The 14140-nt window shown below is 40.3% G+C and overlaps 1 protein-coding gene across 1 annotated transcript; it reads right to left on the bottom strand.

The window, feature by feature from the left end:
• Positions 1–2179: 2179 nt before the first annotated feature.
• Positions 2180–8019, bottom strand: LOC141113778 (keratin, type I cytoskeletal 12-like). Its single transcript, XM_073607060.1, has 8 exons — positions 6889–8019; positions 5739–5821; positions 4793–4949; positions 4348–4506; positions 4037–4162; positions 3650–3864; positions 3208–3320; positions 2180–2518 (listed from the first exon to the last, which is right to left on the bottom strand). Exons 1-8 carry the CDS (start codon positions 8017–8019, stop codon positions 2421–2423), a joined length of 2082 nt encoding a protein of 693 aa, XP_073463161.1. The 3' UTR covers positions 2180–2420.
• Positions 8020–14140: the final 6121 nt, after the last annotated feature.

The raw sequence follows: 14140 nt of genomic DNA, 5'->3' as shown, positions 1-14140 counted from the left end.
TCAGAGCATGGAAAAGAGCTCAGTTCAGCCTTTGATCCAATGGAGAGAGCAGCTCATTCTCTAATGATTGAGAACAACATGAGTAATGCTAATGCCGCGTACACACGGTCGGACTTTATGGCAGACTTTGCCCAGTGGACTTTTCGACGTACTTTACGACGGACTTTCTGAATGAACGGACTTGCCTACACACAGTCCACCAAAGTCTGTCGAATTCGTACGTGATGACGTATGACCGGACTAAAACAAGGAAGTTCATAGCCAGTAGCCAATAGCTGCCCTAGCGTGGCTTTTTGTCCATCGAACTAGCATACAGACGAGCGGACTTTTCGACCGGACTCGATTTCGACTGATTAATTTAAAACATGTTTCAAATCTAAGTCCGTCCAACTTTTGAGAAAACAAAGTCCGCTGGAGCCCACACACGATCGAATTGTCTGACGAAATCCAGTCCGCCGGACAAAGTCTGCCGTAAAGTCCGCTCGTGTGTACGCGGCATAAGAATGAGACTTGGATTAACTCTCTGAATAAAATATAATAAGCTGTTGATTAGCTTACTGTTAATTAGATCACTGTTAGCTGTTGGCTGTTCGTAAGATGTACTAATGATCTTACTGTTTAAAGTTTGCACATTTTAGGTTAATGTGATCAAGCTCTTATCTGATTGCGTGTGGTATAAATTCTGTGTGAGTTTTCAATAAAGAATTCCAGTTTGCACCTAAGCTAGTGTTATCTAGTTTTTGGTTGCAATTCTCAGCTATAATACCTGGTTCCAAAGTAGAAGAAGCTGTATCTTAACGTTCTCTACATTCCCTGTTACAAGCCCTGTTTTTCTATACGCCTTACATGCACAACTTTACTTAAAGAACTTTAGACCGGGCAATTTGTAACCTTTAGAACATAATTAATGTAACACAGTCTCTCACAGATTCCTCCATATACAGCTCTTAATTTATACTAACTTAGGCTGCCCAGTTCATTCTTCTTAGATAAGAGAAGTGCCTTCAGCAAAGTCCATAACCGACTTCCGCTACCCCCGACTGGGTATTCCAGAAAGGGAGGCCACATGCTCAAAATAGAACTACATTCTGAAGCATTCCTTCCTGTCTATTCCCATTTGGAAGGCCAAGAGAGAGCTCTGATCAGCTGCCCTCCTTGTAATTATAGCCCACCACAAGGGGGCAGAGCTATGAACACCTGGGAGTTAGCAGTCTTAACCCCTTCTATAATCCCTTGGGCAGCCAGCTATGCAAGAACTCACTAGCACATACTTTATAATAATCACAGTGCAAACATTAACATTAAGTAGTGTGCACCCCTCAATTAGCCACCTGCCTATAAGCGGTCCCCAAACTGTGGCTGCAGGCAGGATGTGGTCTTTTGCCTAACTTTATCCAGCTCTTGGAAAATGACTCCTTCCACTGACACTAACGATGAGCACTACTCCTCCCATTGACACCAACAATAGGGCATTATTCTTCCTGCTGATACCAAAGATGGGGCACTATTCCTCTAGTTGACATCAACAATGAGGTATTATTCTTCCCACGGATATAACTATTGAGCACTATTCCTCCCATTGACACCAACGATGGGGCACTTTTCTCTCACTATTACCAATAATGGGGTACTTTTCCTCCTCCTACTGACCACAGGTGCTATGTAATTTATTTGTTCTCACTCACCACCAAGTCTGAAACATTGTTTACTCCCACTGTCCACAGCCCGGCCCCCTAAAGTCTGAAGGACAGCAAACTGGACCTTTGTTTAATAAGTTTAGAGACCCCTAATCTTTAGACACACACAAACATAGGTACCCTGTCTACACACACACATAGGTACTCCATCTGCACACACACAAGTACACATAGGTACTTCATCTATACACACACATTGGTACCCTGTCTATATATACACACACATATACCCCTTCTACGTACATAAACAAAAAGATACACATGAAAGTCAGATATATATCTTTGCACATAGCAGCATTTATTAAATCATAAGGAAAAAGATGAGAATTTCAAGAGTGCAGTTATAACTAATGACTATTAGGGATAATGATAGTGGAATGAAGCAGCTGTACACATTTTGACAAATTTCATGTGTTTTGTTGACCAATCAGAATAATTAAAAGACATATCTTTTTGGTTAGAAAGGCAAACAAATGGTTCCTTAACATATTTTTTGGCAATGAAGCTATGTTCTTTGTTGGGCTTCTTTTACTGCCAGCCTGGTATTGGTAGACCATTCCTCCTATGCCATCCCTAACATCCCATTAGAAAGCTGTCTCTCTGGAGTACAGAATATTCCCACCAGTGTGTGGTATACTGTGACCTCTTTAAAGTTTTCTAATTTCTAACAGGTTGACATTTTAAGCCGTTTTGTAAGTAAGATAGCAACTGGGGTTTTCGGATTTATTTCTGCTGATAGATCTCGCTCACTTTGGTTGAGACAATTCTGCCGTCCATTCTCTCTTCAGTAATTGCGGTCACTACTCTGCTTCTTCTGTGATCTGAGAATAGGAAAGAGTGAATGGTAAAGCTTTATTACTTATTAATGTTTAATCTGAAGTATAAGGAGTTGTGGCATACAAATAAAACAAACAGGGAAACCAATCAATGACTAGCATTTATGGCCTGAAGTGCTGATCCAATGGGATAAAGGTCAGTACATCCAATACCAATTCTTCAAACTGGATTATTCTGGTGCCAGGATTGCCGCACACAAGCCTTTGGTACAGGACTACATGCTATCAGTGCAGAGGCCTACAACACAGGATAATGTGAGTATGCCACAGAATAGAGGTCAAATATTGTCCATCCATCCAAAAGTGACATTTGGTTGGACTGACCCTTTAAATGCTTATACACATAAAGCCACAAAAGATGGAGCTTAGTAAATGTTTATGCAGTGTGACAAGTACTTCTTAGTGCTGGACCCAGATGGTTTGTTACATTAGCCAAAACACATTTGTGTCTCTGAAATGAATATGACTAGCTGCCTTGGCTCATGCTGACGTGATTATTGGTTGTTCATTCTGGAGGTGCCAGCCAACAGAGCTGCTAATATGAAGATCAATACACTATGGGTGTAGTGCCATCAAGTGCGTGTGGGTGCGGGGCTTTGATATGATTTCCATCCATACATTAGTGTGGTTAACAAAAAAATAAAAATAATTTTGCTACATTTTTCTGTAGTTACCTGAGACTGAAGATGAAGCTGACATTCCTCCTTGTCTTGATGAATAATTATTGTTATCATATCTGTTACCATTAGAATTACCATTACCATAACTATTGATGTGCTCTGAGCCTCTGTACAAAAATATAAGAAATTGACATAGATAAAATGGGGATTTACACATGGTTTAAAATCAATTCAAATATTTAACAATAATAATATATAGCATAAAGAAAGTAATCTCAATTTATTGGTGTAATTGGCTTTAGCCAGTCCTGCACTATGAGAAAAGTGACTACTGCCAGTGCTAAGTAGGGATGGTGGAAACACCAATTATCACTTCTTGATCCCCTTATATTTGCATGTACATCTTTCTGAATGGTAGTTTAGAAATCCAGACAATCATGAAAAGTATATTGTATGTTTCTTTAGAATAGAAAAAAAATCTTTCTAATACACCTACCCTTCTTCTTCTAGAAGCTTGCGGTACATCTCTATCTCATTCTCCAGCTTGCTTCTGATGTCCAGCAGAATCTTGTACTCTTGTGACTGGGTTTCCAGTTCATGTCGGAGCTCACACAGCTCATCTTCCAGGTTTATCACCTTGTTTTGAATTTCGGTCAGCTCATCATAATATCGACCTTCTGTCTCTGCCAGTGCGTTCTCCAAAGAGGTTTTCTATTTGAGGGAACATTTATGACTTTTAATTTCACTGAAGTAACATCTCAGCCCATCACCAACAAACCCAGGATATAACCCCAAATCCAAATAGAATGTTAAGTATAAATTAGAAGTATCAAAATCTGTCAGGCGGTTCTAAATGTATACAACATAGGGGCTGGTACTGTACCGTGGCACACTGTGTCTGCAGTTCTATCTCCAAATTCTGTACAGTGCGTCTCAGTTCCATAACTTGACTCTTTTGTGACTCAATCTGTTCATTGCTATTAGATATCTCGCAGTTAAGCTCGTTGATCTAAAACAAAATACAGAATTTTTCAGTTAAATTACACATCAGGAAAATGAGGATGCACAAGCATTTCATCAGGAACTAAAAACCTCTTATGTGAAACTAATGGGAAGACAATTACTGCAACAATATGATTTTTGTTTTTACAAAGAAAATCCATGCCTTCATGTCAGTCTTTAGAGAAAAGTCACCTTTTGCTGGTATTCTTCCTCTGCCTTTTTGCGATTTTCTTCTGCCAACTCTTCATACTGAGACCTGGTGTCATTCAAGATTTTAAGGATGTTGATACCTGGAGCAGCGTCCATCTGGACTGTCACATCACTAGAGACACCTTGCATGGATTTAGTCTCCTAGAAATCAATGATAAGTTAGTCAATTAATAACCAATTTCAGCAACAAACACATTTTCAAGGGTTTAAATGTGATTTTTGTTATCTTCCATGTGTACGCTCTAAGCTTTAATAATAAAAATCATTATACTATCTTAACATAAAGCTTTGGTGGGTCAGAACTGGAAAAAAATGAAATGTAGTTCATGTACCTATGGCAGTATAAAGTCTAATTATGCTACTGGTTGGCCTATATTACCAAAATCTGTCTATCAGCATATATGTATATGACAAGTGCATTTTTTACCTCTTCATGGTTTTTCTTGCGGTATGCAAGTTCTTCTGTTAAGCTCTCAAACTGGGATTCAAGACTGGATTTATCCAAGGTCAAGTCATCCAGGGCTTTACGTAATCCGACGGCATCAGCATTCACATTTTGAAACAGGCAGCGTTCAGTTTCGTACCTGGAAACACAAACTATCATTGTTATGGCTGATGAGAAAATATTTTGATTGCAATAGTCCCTTAGTAGCTGGGACTGTTGACCATGACAACAATCTCTAAATGCTATATTAGCCCTGCCTTAAAGTGTGCAATCACTTGTAAGAGTATAGTACATAAGTATAACTTCTCTCTTTATTGCCCTAGGCTAAAATAATTAACCAACAAAACATTCAGGAAAATACACAAATCATTTTTCTTTTCTTCCTTGGTATAGTACGGCAAGGTTTGATCCCCACAATGCTTTTTGTGCTGTTTGCGATCCTTGCGGGAAGTTCTACCCAAACATTTTAGCTAGCCTCCAAGTGATTCACCTTAAGAATATATAGAGAATGAACTAAAGTGATAGGTCAGAACTTACTTTCACCTAAAATTATAAAAGTATGCAGCATAGATCCACTTTTAAACAGAGATTTACAGTAGTCTGTGAGGTGCAGTTCCCATTTGTTGCCAGCAGGTGCCTCTGTGTACCTCAAAAATGAGTTTTAGCTCCCTTTCCATTGTTTGTTTTATTAATGTTTTTATGACATTTAGGAGAAATTATGCACTTTGAAGATTTTTTTAAAGGGGTTAATATTTTTTAAGTCCATTTGCCATTATGCCTCCATGTATATAATTTTGTTAGACAAATCATTTTTTGTTAGATTTAAGGTTTACATACACTAAAACAACATTGTAGTTATAAACTGAGACCAACGCAGATCCAACTCACTTTCACACGAATTGTATAACTGTACACTTTTTTCACTTACTTCACTTTGAAATCATCCGCAGCCAGTCGAGCATTGTCATTTTGCACAGTGAGATGATTTTTATCCAAAGTAGAAGAAAACATCTGTAAGAATATAGGGGGAAACAAAGTAGAATGAGCTTGACATGATAAATCTGGACTATAAATAGCTGTATGAGATATTATTTTCTTTCTGCTTTTTCAGTTTTGAAAAGCATTTGGAAATTGTTAGGACTTTTGCAGAGTTTTTATTGCTGTTTGTGTCCCCCTGGGGAGATTTTGCCACACTTTCTGTTCCAGACAGAGAACAGTAAATTGAGAGGCTTTCCCTCACTTCCTGACTTGGTGACAACTACATGGTCACTGGGACTCGAGAATCACCCGACAAACATAGTAAAAAAAAAAAAAAACCTGTCTGAGCTTCTAATCCTAAAAATAGTCTGGTTAATAATTCTTTGGACATTGCAGAAACACAAAAGGCTCTAGTAAGTTTTTATGATTACTGTTGCTTTGTTAAGTTTTAATACACCAATTTGATTAAATAATACATGTAATTTGTTCATATCTAACATATGCTGATCTGGCAAAGGGGGGTTGACTTAGTGACCCTGGGCCTGGCCTCTGTAGGGGTTTTGAAACCAGGAATAAATAAGGATAAAGGCAGAATAGGGTCTTAGCCAAGATGCATCTTTGTCCTCCGCCCCATCCCTTTGTTTGCCATTGATAGCCATTTGTAATAGGTACAAAGCTGTCCAGTTTTCATTGTCTGTACTGACACTACTCCATCAGGAATCAAATGCTGCAAGTACTTACTCCTTTATGTCTTAGCATTATTGCTTATTGGCTGTTGATATGTCATTACTCTTACTACATGATTGTGTTTTTAGGCCTAGGAGGTGCCCATAACTGTCCTGCAAAGCAATTGTGGATCTGCATAAATATATATTCATAACTATATGTTTGAAATTTCACAATGAATATTTAAGTCTCATGCTTTTTTCATTGTGATTCTTATCTCCACCACTAATATATAGTTTTCTTTGGCATTGCACATTTCAAAGCTCTGAAGAGTTGTATTCATGTTTGATGATAATGGAGTTGCTCAACAGAAATATGTTTCTTCTATTCAAATTCATTAGCTATAAGCTTAAAGTATATGCTGGAAGGCTTACCTTATTTTTAAGTTCTTCAATGGTCTTGTAATATTTGGTGTAATCAACTTTTTGAAGTTTATGGGTGTCATACCAGTTTCTTATCTTCATCTCAAGTTCTGCATTAGAGTCTTCTAGAGCACGCACTCTGTCCATATAGGTAGCCAAGCGAGAGTTAAGATTCTGCATCGTTTCCTTTCCTCCAGCTTGATGATGGCTAACTTCTCCAAGGGAACAATTGCTAAAGCTTACTCTTTGCCCAGAATTTCCTCCGCAGACTCCACCGAAGCCTTGATGGTTAGCTGAACTTCTGCTAGAAAAGCCACCTGTTGACCTACTGCTAAAACCACCACTATGGCCTCCATTCTGCCCACCAGAATGACAACCCCCTACACCAGTAGATCCCCTAGAGTTGCTATTATGCCCTCTAGAGCTGTCTCCATAGCCTCCACTTTGCCCTCCACTGGAAGAACCACTTGTATATCCACCAGAGCTGCCACCATGGCTTCCAACTTGCACACCTCTAGAAGCGCCAGCATATCCCCTGGAACCACTGTCATGGCCTCCACTATGACCTCCACTAGAGCCATCTGTATATCCACCAGAGCTGCCATCATGGCTTTCACTTTGTCCACCCCTGGACACTGCATCATGTCTCCTAGAACCACTGTCATATTCTCCACTATGACCTCCACTAGAGCCACCTGTATATCCACCAGAGCTACCACCTTGAACTCCACTTTGCCCTGCCCTGGAAACGCTAGAACCACCACTTGAGTAAACACCAGAATAACCACCACCAGATACTCCACTAGAACCAACTTTCTGATTTCCAACTGAGTCATTTCCTGAACCATGATCAGACCCAGAGACTATGCTTCTTCTGTGGTCATTTCTGTAATTAGATAATTCATTATGGCTCTGACCTGAACCACCATAAGCATGTTCCTCACCATAGTGTCCTCCAGAAGTGTTTCTAGCACTTGGATGCCTTTGGGTATTACCTCTAGGACCAGTAATCTGCTCATCATTATGAACACCAGAAGATGTATGCTGATCACCTCTATCTTCACAGTCTTCACTATGTCTGAAAGACCTGCTTGATGTTGAACTCCCATGGGATTCCTGGTGGGTTGAATTTCTGTAAGACATTTTCTTCAGGAGACAAATGTAGATTAAGAGAGAAGAGGTGATTGTTAAAGCACACAGTAGCACTGCAGTGTCTTTGCTACATTTTATACCCAAGTGGGTGTTGCGTGGCAAAATTCCATAAAAGTATGAATGTTACAATGTTACCTACCTAGAAACTCTATATACTTATTTATAATGTTTAATAACTGACTTCAAGACTATTTCTTTGAAATTGGGTAGTAGCTTGAGAATAGATCACATTTTAAAATAGAGACAGGTGGAGTTAAGTATGAGATTTATTGCTATAATTTAGGAGTTTATATAATGTTTTTACTATGTATTTTTATTATCGCACAGGAGGAACACAGTATTAAAATATCTGTCTTCTGATAAAAGAGAAATTAAACCTGTTGGCATTCGAGCAAACAACATTCTCAAGTAGTGCATGGTTCCTAACTTAGAATAACCTTAAAGCAATAAAAAGTCATTATGCTATAAAAACACAAAAAATTATAGGTAACAGTTTTGGTAAGGTAACAATGCACATGATGGAGCCAACAGCAGATAAAAAACGTATTTTATCATTGTTATAGTCTTGCTGTAAGATGAGCGTGCAAATCCTCAGCCGTGGCATGCAGTTACAGCTCTGCAGCTGCCATTCTATCATTCATTAGTTCTTTTTTTCAGTTTTTTTTCTTTTAATATAATAAACATGTCCTACTCACATGTTTTTTGCAATAGTTTTGCACAGAGCAACTCGAACCCCCCCTTCTTGGGCCCTCACCAGTGCTCCTGAGTCTTCCTCTTTGGGGAGCGCCCCATCCCGAGCCACGCTACCTGTGTCCATTGATGCAGACAGCACAGCTCAGGCCCCTCCCCCAATCCATTGTCACAATATTTGATTGACAGAAGCAGGAGCTAATGGCTCCCACTGCTGCCTCTCTGTCCTGTGAGGAGAGAGAGAGGAGAGCTACTGCTCTCATGCAAAGCATTGGATTGACATTGGGCTCATGTAAGTATTTAGGAGGGGCTGGGGTTTTGCCTTAATGCAGAGAATGCATTAACTACTTGCCGACCAGCCTCAGTCATTATACGTAGGCAGGTTGGCTCCCCTGCACGAATCACCATAGCTGTACGGCGGCCGCTTAAGTATTATAGGGGGTGTGCCACCCTGGTCCGCCGGCCACCCGCGATCATTACTCAGAGAACCAGAACAGGGATCTGTGTATGCAAACAGACAGATCCCCATTCTGACAGGGAAGTAGAGAGAGATCTGCTGTTCCTAGTGATCAGGAACAGCGATCTCTCTCTACTCCCAGTCAGTACACTGCCCCCACAGTTAGAAACACCTAACTAGGACACACTTAACCCCTTGATTGCCCCTAGTGTTAACCCCTTCCCTGCCAGTGACGTCTATACAGTAATCAGTGGCTATTATTAGCTCTGATCGTTGTATAAATGTCAATGGTTCCAAAAAAAGTGTCAAAAGTGTCTGATCTGTCTGCCGCAATGTCGCAGTCCCAATAAAAATCACAGATCACCGCCGTTACTAGTAAAAAAAAATTAAAAAAAATAAAAATGCCATAAATATATCCCCTATTTTGTAGATGCTATAACGCTTTGTGCAAACCAATCACACTTATTGCGATTTATTTTAACAAAAATATGTAGAAAATTAATATTGGCCTAAACTGATAAAGAGTTTTTTTGGGAGGATATTTATTATAGCAAATTTTAGAAATATTGTTTTTTTTTTCAAAATTGTCAAAATTTTTTTGTTTATAGCGCAGAAAATAAAAAACGCATAGGTGATCAAATATCACCAAAGAAAGCTCTATTTGTGGAAAAAAAAAGGACATCAATTTTGTTTGGGTACAACGTTGCATGACCGTGCAATTGTCAGTTAAAGCGACACAGTGGCCAGTGGCAAAAAATGGCCTGGTCATTAAGGGGGAAAATCTTCCAGTCCTTAAGTGGTTAAGGTAAAAAAACGTAAGCCTTTAGAGCCATTTTCATGTATTATTGCTGACCCCCAGTTTTAAAAAAGATTCCCACTTTACAGTGTACTATTTGACATACTGATAAAAGATATGGATTGGAAAGGTTTTGTCAACTTTAAGAGGAACGCGAGCCAGTATTTGCCATATTATTTAATTTCTTTGTTGAGGAGCCCCCAAATTGAAGTGCCTCAGGACCTCAAGGTCTAAATCTGGCGCTGGTCCTAATGGCATGAATCTTTGTAGCCTTACTATTTTGTGAATCTTAAATTAAAAAGGATTCAATCAGTTGGTAATTCCATATCTACTTAGGTGTTCTCTCCTTCTTAAGATCTGAAAAGAGTTGAAGAAACAAAGGGCAAATGCCCCTGCCCGGTACTATGACGGCTTTAAAAAAATAACAGGAAAGACCCAGTGAAATATCAAAATTGGATTCCAGCAAGCACAACAATGTAAACATATTTAACACACTGCGACCCCATGTGACCATTGACATCATATATTGCAAAGCATGTCTGCACTAATACAATCTCAATGGTAATTTCTTCATATCTATAATGTTAAATCAGTGTCCTTCATTTCAATTAAAAACTTTGGATGTGTTGGATTGGGGGCATGAGAGACCTTCAGTAATGAAGATTTCTGGCATGTTTCTAGGTATCTAGAAAGTATTTAGAAATATTGACATTGTACACATGTTCATGCTATTTTGGGAGATGAAGATAATAATAGTAATAAACTGAAATATTAACAATGCTTTAAAATTAACTTTATCGTCAACAAAATAAGCACTTATAAATGCTAGCTCCTTAGTGACGGGAAGAATAAGTATCTCAGTTAAAGACTGGATAATCACTGAGGGTAGAGGATTTCTTACTTGTAACTGTAATGCATGTGACAGTTTATATCCTAACTAGTGGTGGGATAAGATCATCCAATGTCCAGGGTGAAATAACAAAACTGAAGCCCCCACCCCACCTGAGCGTTGGTGTCAGTGACCACAACAAATAGCTTCCACCATTGGTCCCAGTTACTGCAATGATAACCCCCAGCATTGGTGCCAGTGACCTCCATGTGACACCACTCTCTCTTTTGGCTAGGAATAACGTCATGTCAGAGGAGCAGGCTGGGACGAACAACCTTCACCGATTGTGCAGAGATCACTCTGCCTGGCAGTAATGTGCTTTCTTTTAGTGCAGGAGAACAGGGGCATTTTCTGAATGCAGTGAGACTGTGTAAAAGATCATAAGTTAGGCCCCTTCCTCTTCTTGTGTGCTGACTTCTTTCAATCAATATTTAAAAAATATAAACACTATGTAACATTAACAATACCCATTAGGTTGATTTTTACAGCTAGAAACTAGAAAAAATGTGACAAAACGTGAATATTAATAAGGGCACCAGGGGCGGCCCGTCCATTAGGGGCGCCCAGGCGCCGCCCCCTCTCTCCTCTCCACCCCCTATATGCAGTGAATAGATTCATGCATAGCATGAATCTATCCGCGGTCGCCCCCTATTCATGTATTCGACCCCTTTCAGGTCACCTGCCACATGAATTACAGCAGCAGGGGTGTATTTTTGATGCACCTGATTAGAGCTATAGGCTCTAATAGGCTTCAAAATCGTGTGGGCTCAGGTCGCAGAGCATGCATCCTGAGCCCACCCAGGTGTGTTGCAACAGCGAATGAATATTCGCTGTTGCAACACTGATCCTGCTCCCGGCCAATCAGGAAGTGGGTCTGGTACCCATCACCCGATTGGCTGACAATACAAGCGATACTATTGGACGCCTTGCAAGGAGGAGAGAAGAGACGCACGGCGTCTCTATGAAAGGAAACAGAGCCACTCCCAGGAGAGAGGAAAGAAGTGAGAGAGAGAGAGAGAGAGAGAGAGAGTAAAAGGAGGAGAGAAAGGGGGGATGAGCATACATTGTACACATTAACCAAACGCCACTGGTATTGAAAGAGTGACCCAGCACTCAGCACCCCTCTGCCCTTCTGTAAGATGCTGTGCTGCTCTACATGAATTGGGCATCAAGGCAGCCAGGCTGGTAGAACGGCAGTGTCACTTCACTGGTGATGGTCTTGCTGTAAATCCTTCCCATTTAACTGCGTCTGAGACACCTGTTACAGGTAGGATGGATCAGCTATGGGAATACCCATAGTTATCTGTTACTGAAACCCTACTGGGAGAATTATCCATAGGGTATATATTGGGTACACTTATGTACTATGGGCTATGCACTTAAAGGAGAAGTTCACCCAAAGCTTGCTTGGCTGGGCTTCTCCTATGGATCACAGGAGTGCAATTCATTTTGCACTCCTGTGACCTGTTTTCAGCAGAGAGAGGACTGAAATCTGGAATCAGTCCAGGCACCACGTCATCACAACAGTGGAAGTCTGGATCCGCCAGGTGCCTGGACTGATACTCATCTCAGCCTCTCAGCGAGCCGCTGAGAGCCTGAGATGGCTGCTCCCCGCCCCTCCACAGCTCAGCGCTCCAGTGAGCGAGGAGGAGTCAGCAGTCTGCAGCTCTCTGCTCGGGGAGCTGTGAGAACCGAGCCATCAACGGTGTTCAATCGTTCAGTTCTCAGTGTAGAGGTGCAGGGGGACAGATGCAGCATTGGACTGATGCTCCAGCCACTGTGGTAAGTATGATACTGAAAAAAAAAAATACTTCTCTTTTAAGATTATGTCAATTATTAGTTTCTACCAATATGCCAACTTGTACAGTATGTGTTCACATGGATGTCAGCGTGTATGTATGGCAAGCTTTTGTAAAGATTTCAGCTTTGAGCAGCTATGTTGAAGCTTTTAAAGAAAATTTCAGTATAAGCATTAGCAACCTTATTCAGAGTGTTGACGCTCATCCTAAACAAGTAGCAAAATTTAGCAGGCGTTCGACAAGCTTCAAGCTGCGATGAAGTCTACTGAAGCCTGCTAGTGGCTTTTTCTATGATGGTCAGCACACAACTGAGATTAATTTTTAACCTCTTGTAATTGGTGCTTTCAAGGCTTCAACAGAGCTGTTCAAACTTGCCAAATTCTTTGCATACACTTTGCAAAAAATGACTGTACATACTGCGCTTATATAAGCTGAAGCCTGTGTGAACAAGGTCTGCTGTAAGAGTAAATGCCTGAGGGAACAATCCCATTCCTACTAATACCAGCCTGGTGCAGTAAATGCCATAACATGGTTTCCCTATAGCAAGAGGGCCGTAAGTGTTCAAATCCATTTTTAATGGTCATCCCAGTCCCTGTTCCAAAGCCTTCAGCATTGGGTAGGTAAATTGGAAGATTGGGCCAAAAAAATCCCACTGTGGATTCCTCTCTCAAAACAGCAGCCCAATTAAGGCCTCATGCATGCTGGATGTTATAACAACGCTATAGCAGTAGTGTTAGCTGTAGAAAGCTGTAGCTGTGAGTTTTGCAGCAGCATTTTTTAACTTTTTTTAGCAAAACGTTACTCCCACAAATACTTATGGCTCAAAAACACTTATAAACGCAGAATAGCCACGTTTTTCAGCGTTTTTAAGCTTTTATCAGAGTTAGAACGTTTTTACAGCTGGAAAAACTAATTTTCAAACCCACTTGTTCTGGGATTAATTTCCCAGGCAGAAAACGCCCCTGCCATAAAAAGCTGAAAACAGCCTATGTGTGCATGGAGAAATAGGACAGAGTTTACTGACTGCAGAAATAAATGTCTGAAGCCAAAAACAGCAGCTGTAAAAATGTCCAGTGTGCACAAGGCCTAACATGCAGGGGGAGATTTACTAAAACTGGAGTGTGCAAAGTCTGGTGCAGCTCTGCATAGAAACCAATCAGCATCCAGGTTTTACTGTCAAAGCTTAACTGAATAAGCTGAAGTTACAGTCAGGTCCATAAATATTGGGACATCGACACAATTCTAATCATTTTGGCTCTATACACCACCACAATAGATTTGAAATGAAACAAACAATATGTGCTTTAACTGCAGACTCTCAGCTTTAATTACAACAGTTTGTATATGTGCCTCCCACTTTTTAGGAGACCAAAAGTCAGCTTTTCCATGGCCAGGTGTGTGTTATGCCCTCATTATCCCATTTACAAGGAGCAGATAAAAGGTCCAGAGTTCATTTCAAATGTGCTATTTGCATTTGGAAT

This window comes from Aquarana catesbeiana, linkage group LG12 (assembly GCF_042186555.1).
Source record: "Aquarana catesbeiana isolate 2022-GZ linkage group LG12, ASM4218655v1, whole genome shotgun sequence".
Lineage (NCBI taxonomy): Eukaryota > Metazoa > Chordata > Amphibia > Anura > Ranidae > Aquarana > Aquarana catesbeiana.
The sequence above is the reverse complement of the archived record's forward strand: the minus strand, read 5'-3'. Positions and strand labels throughout refer to the sequence as shown.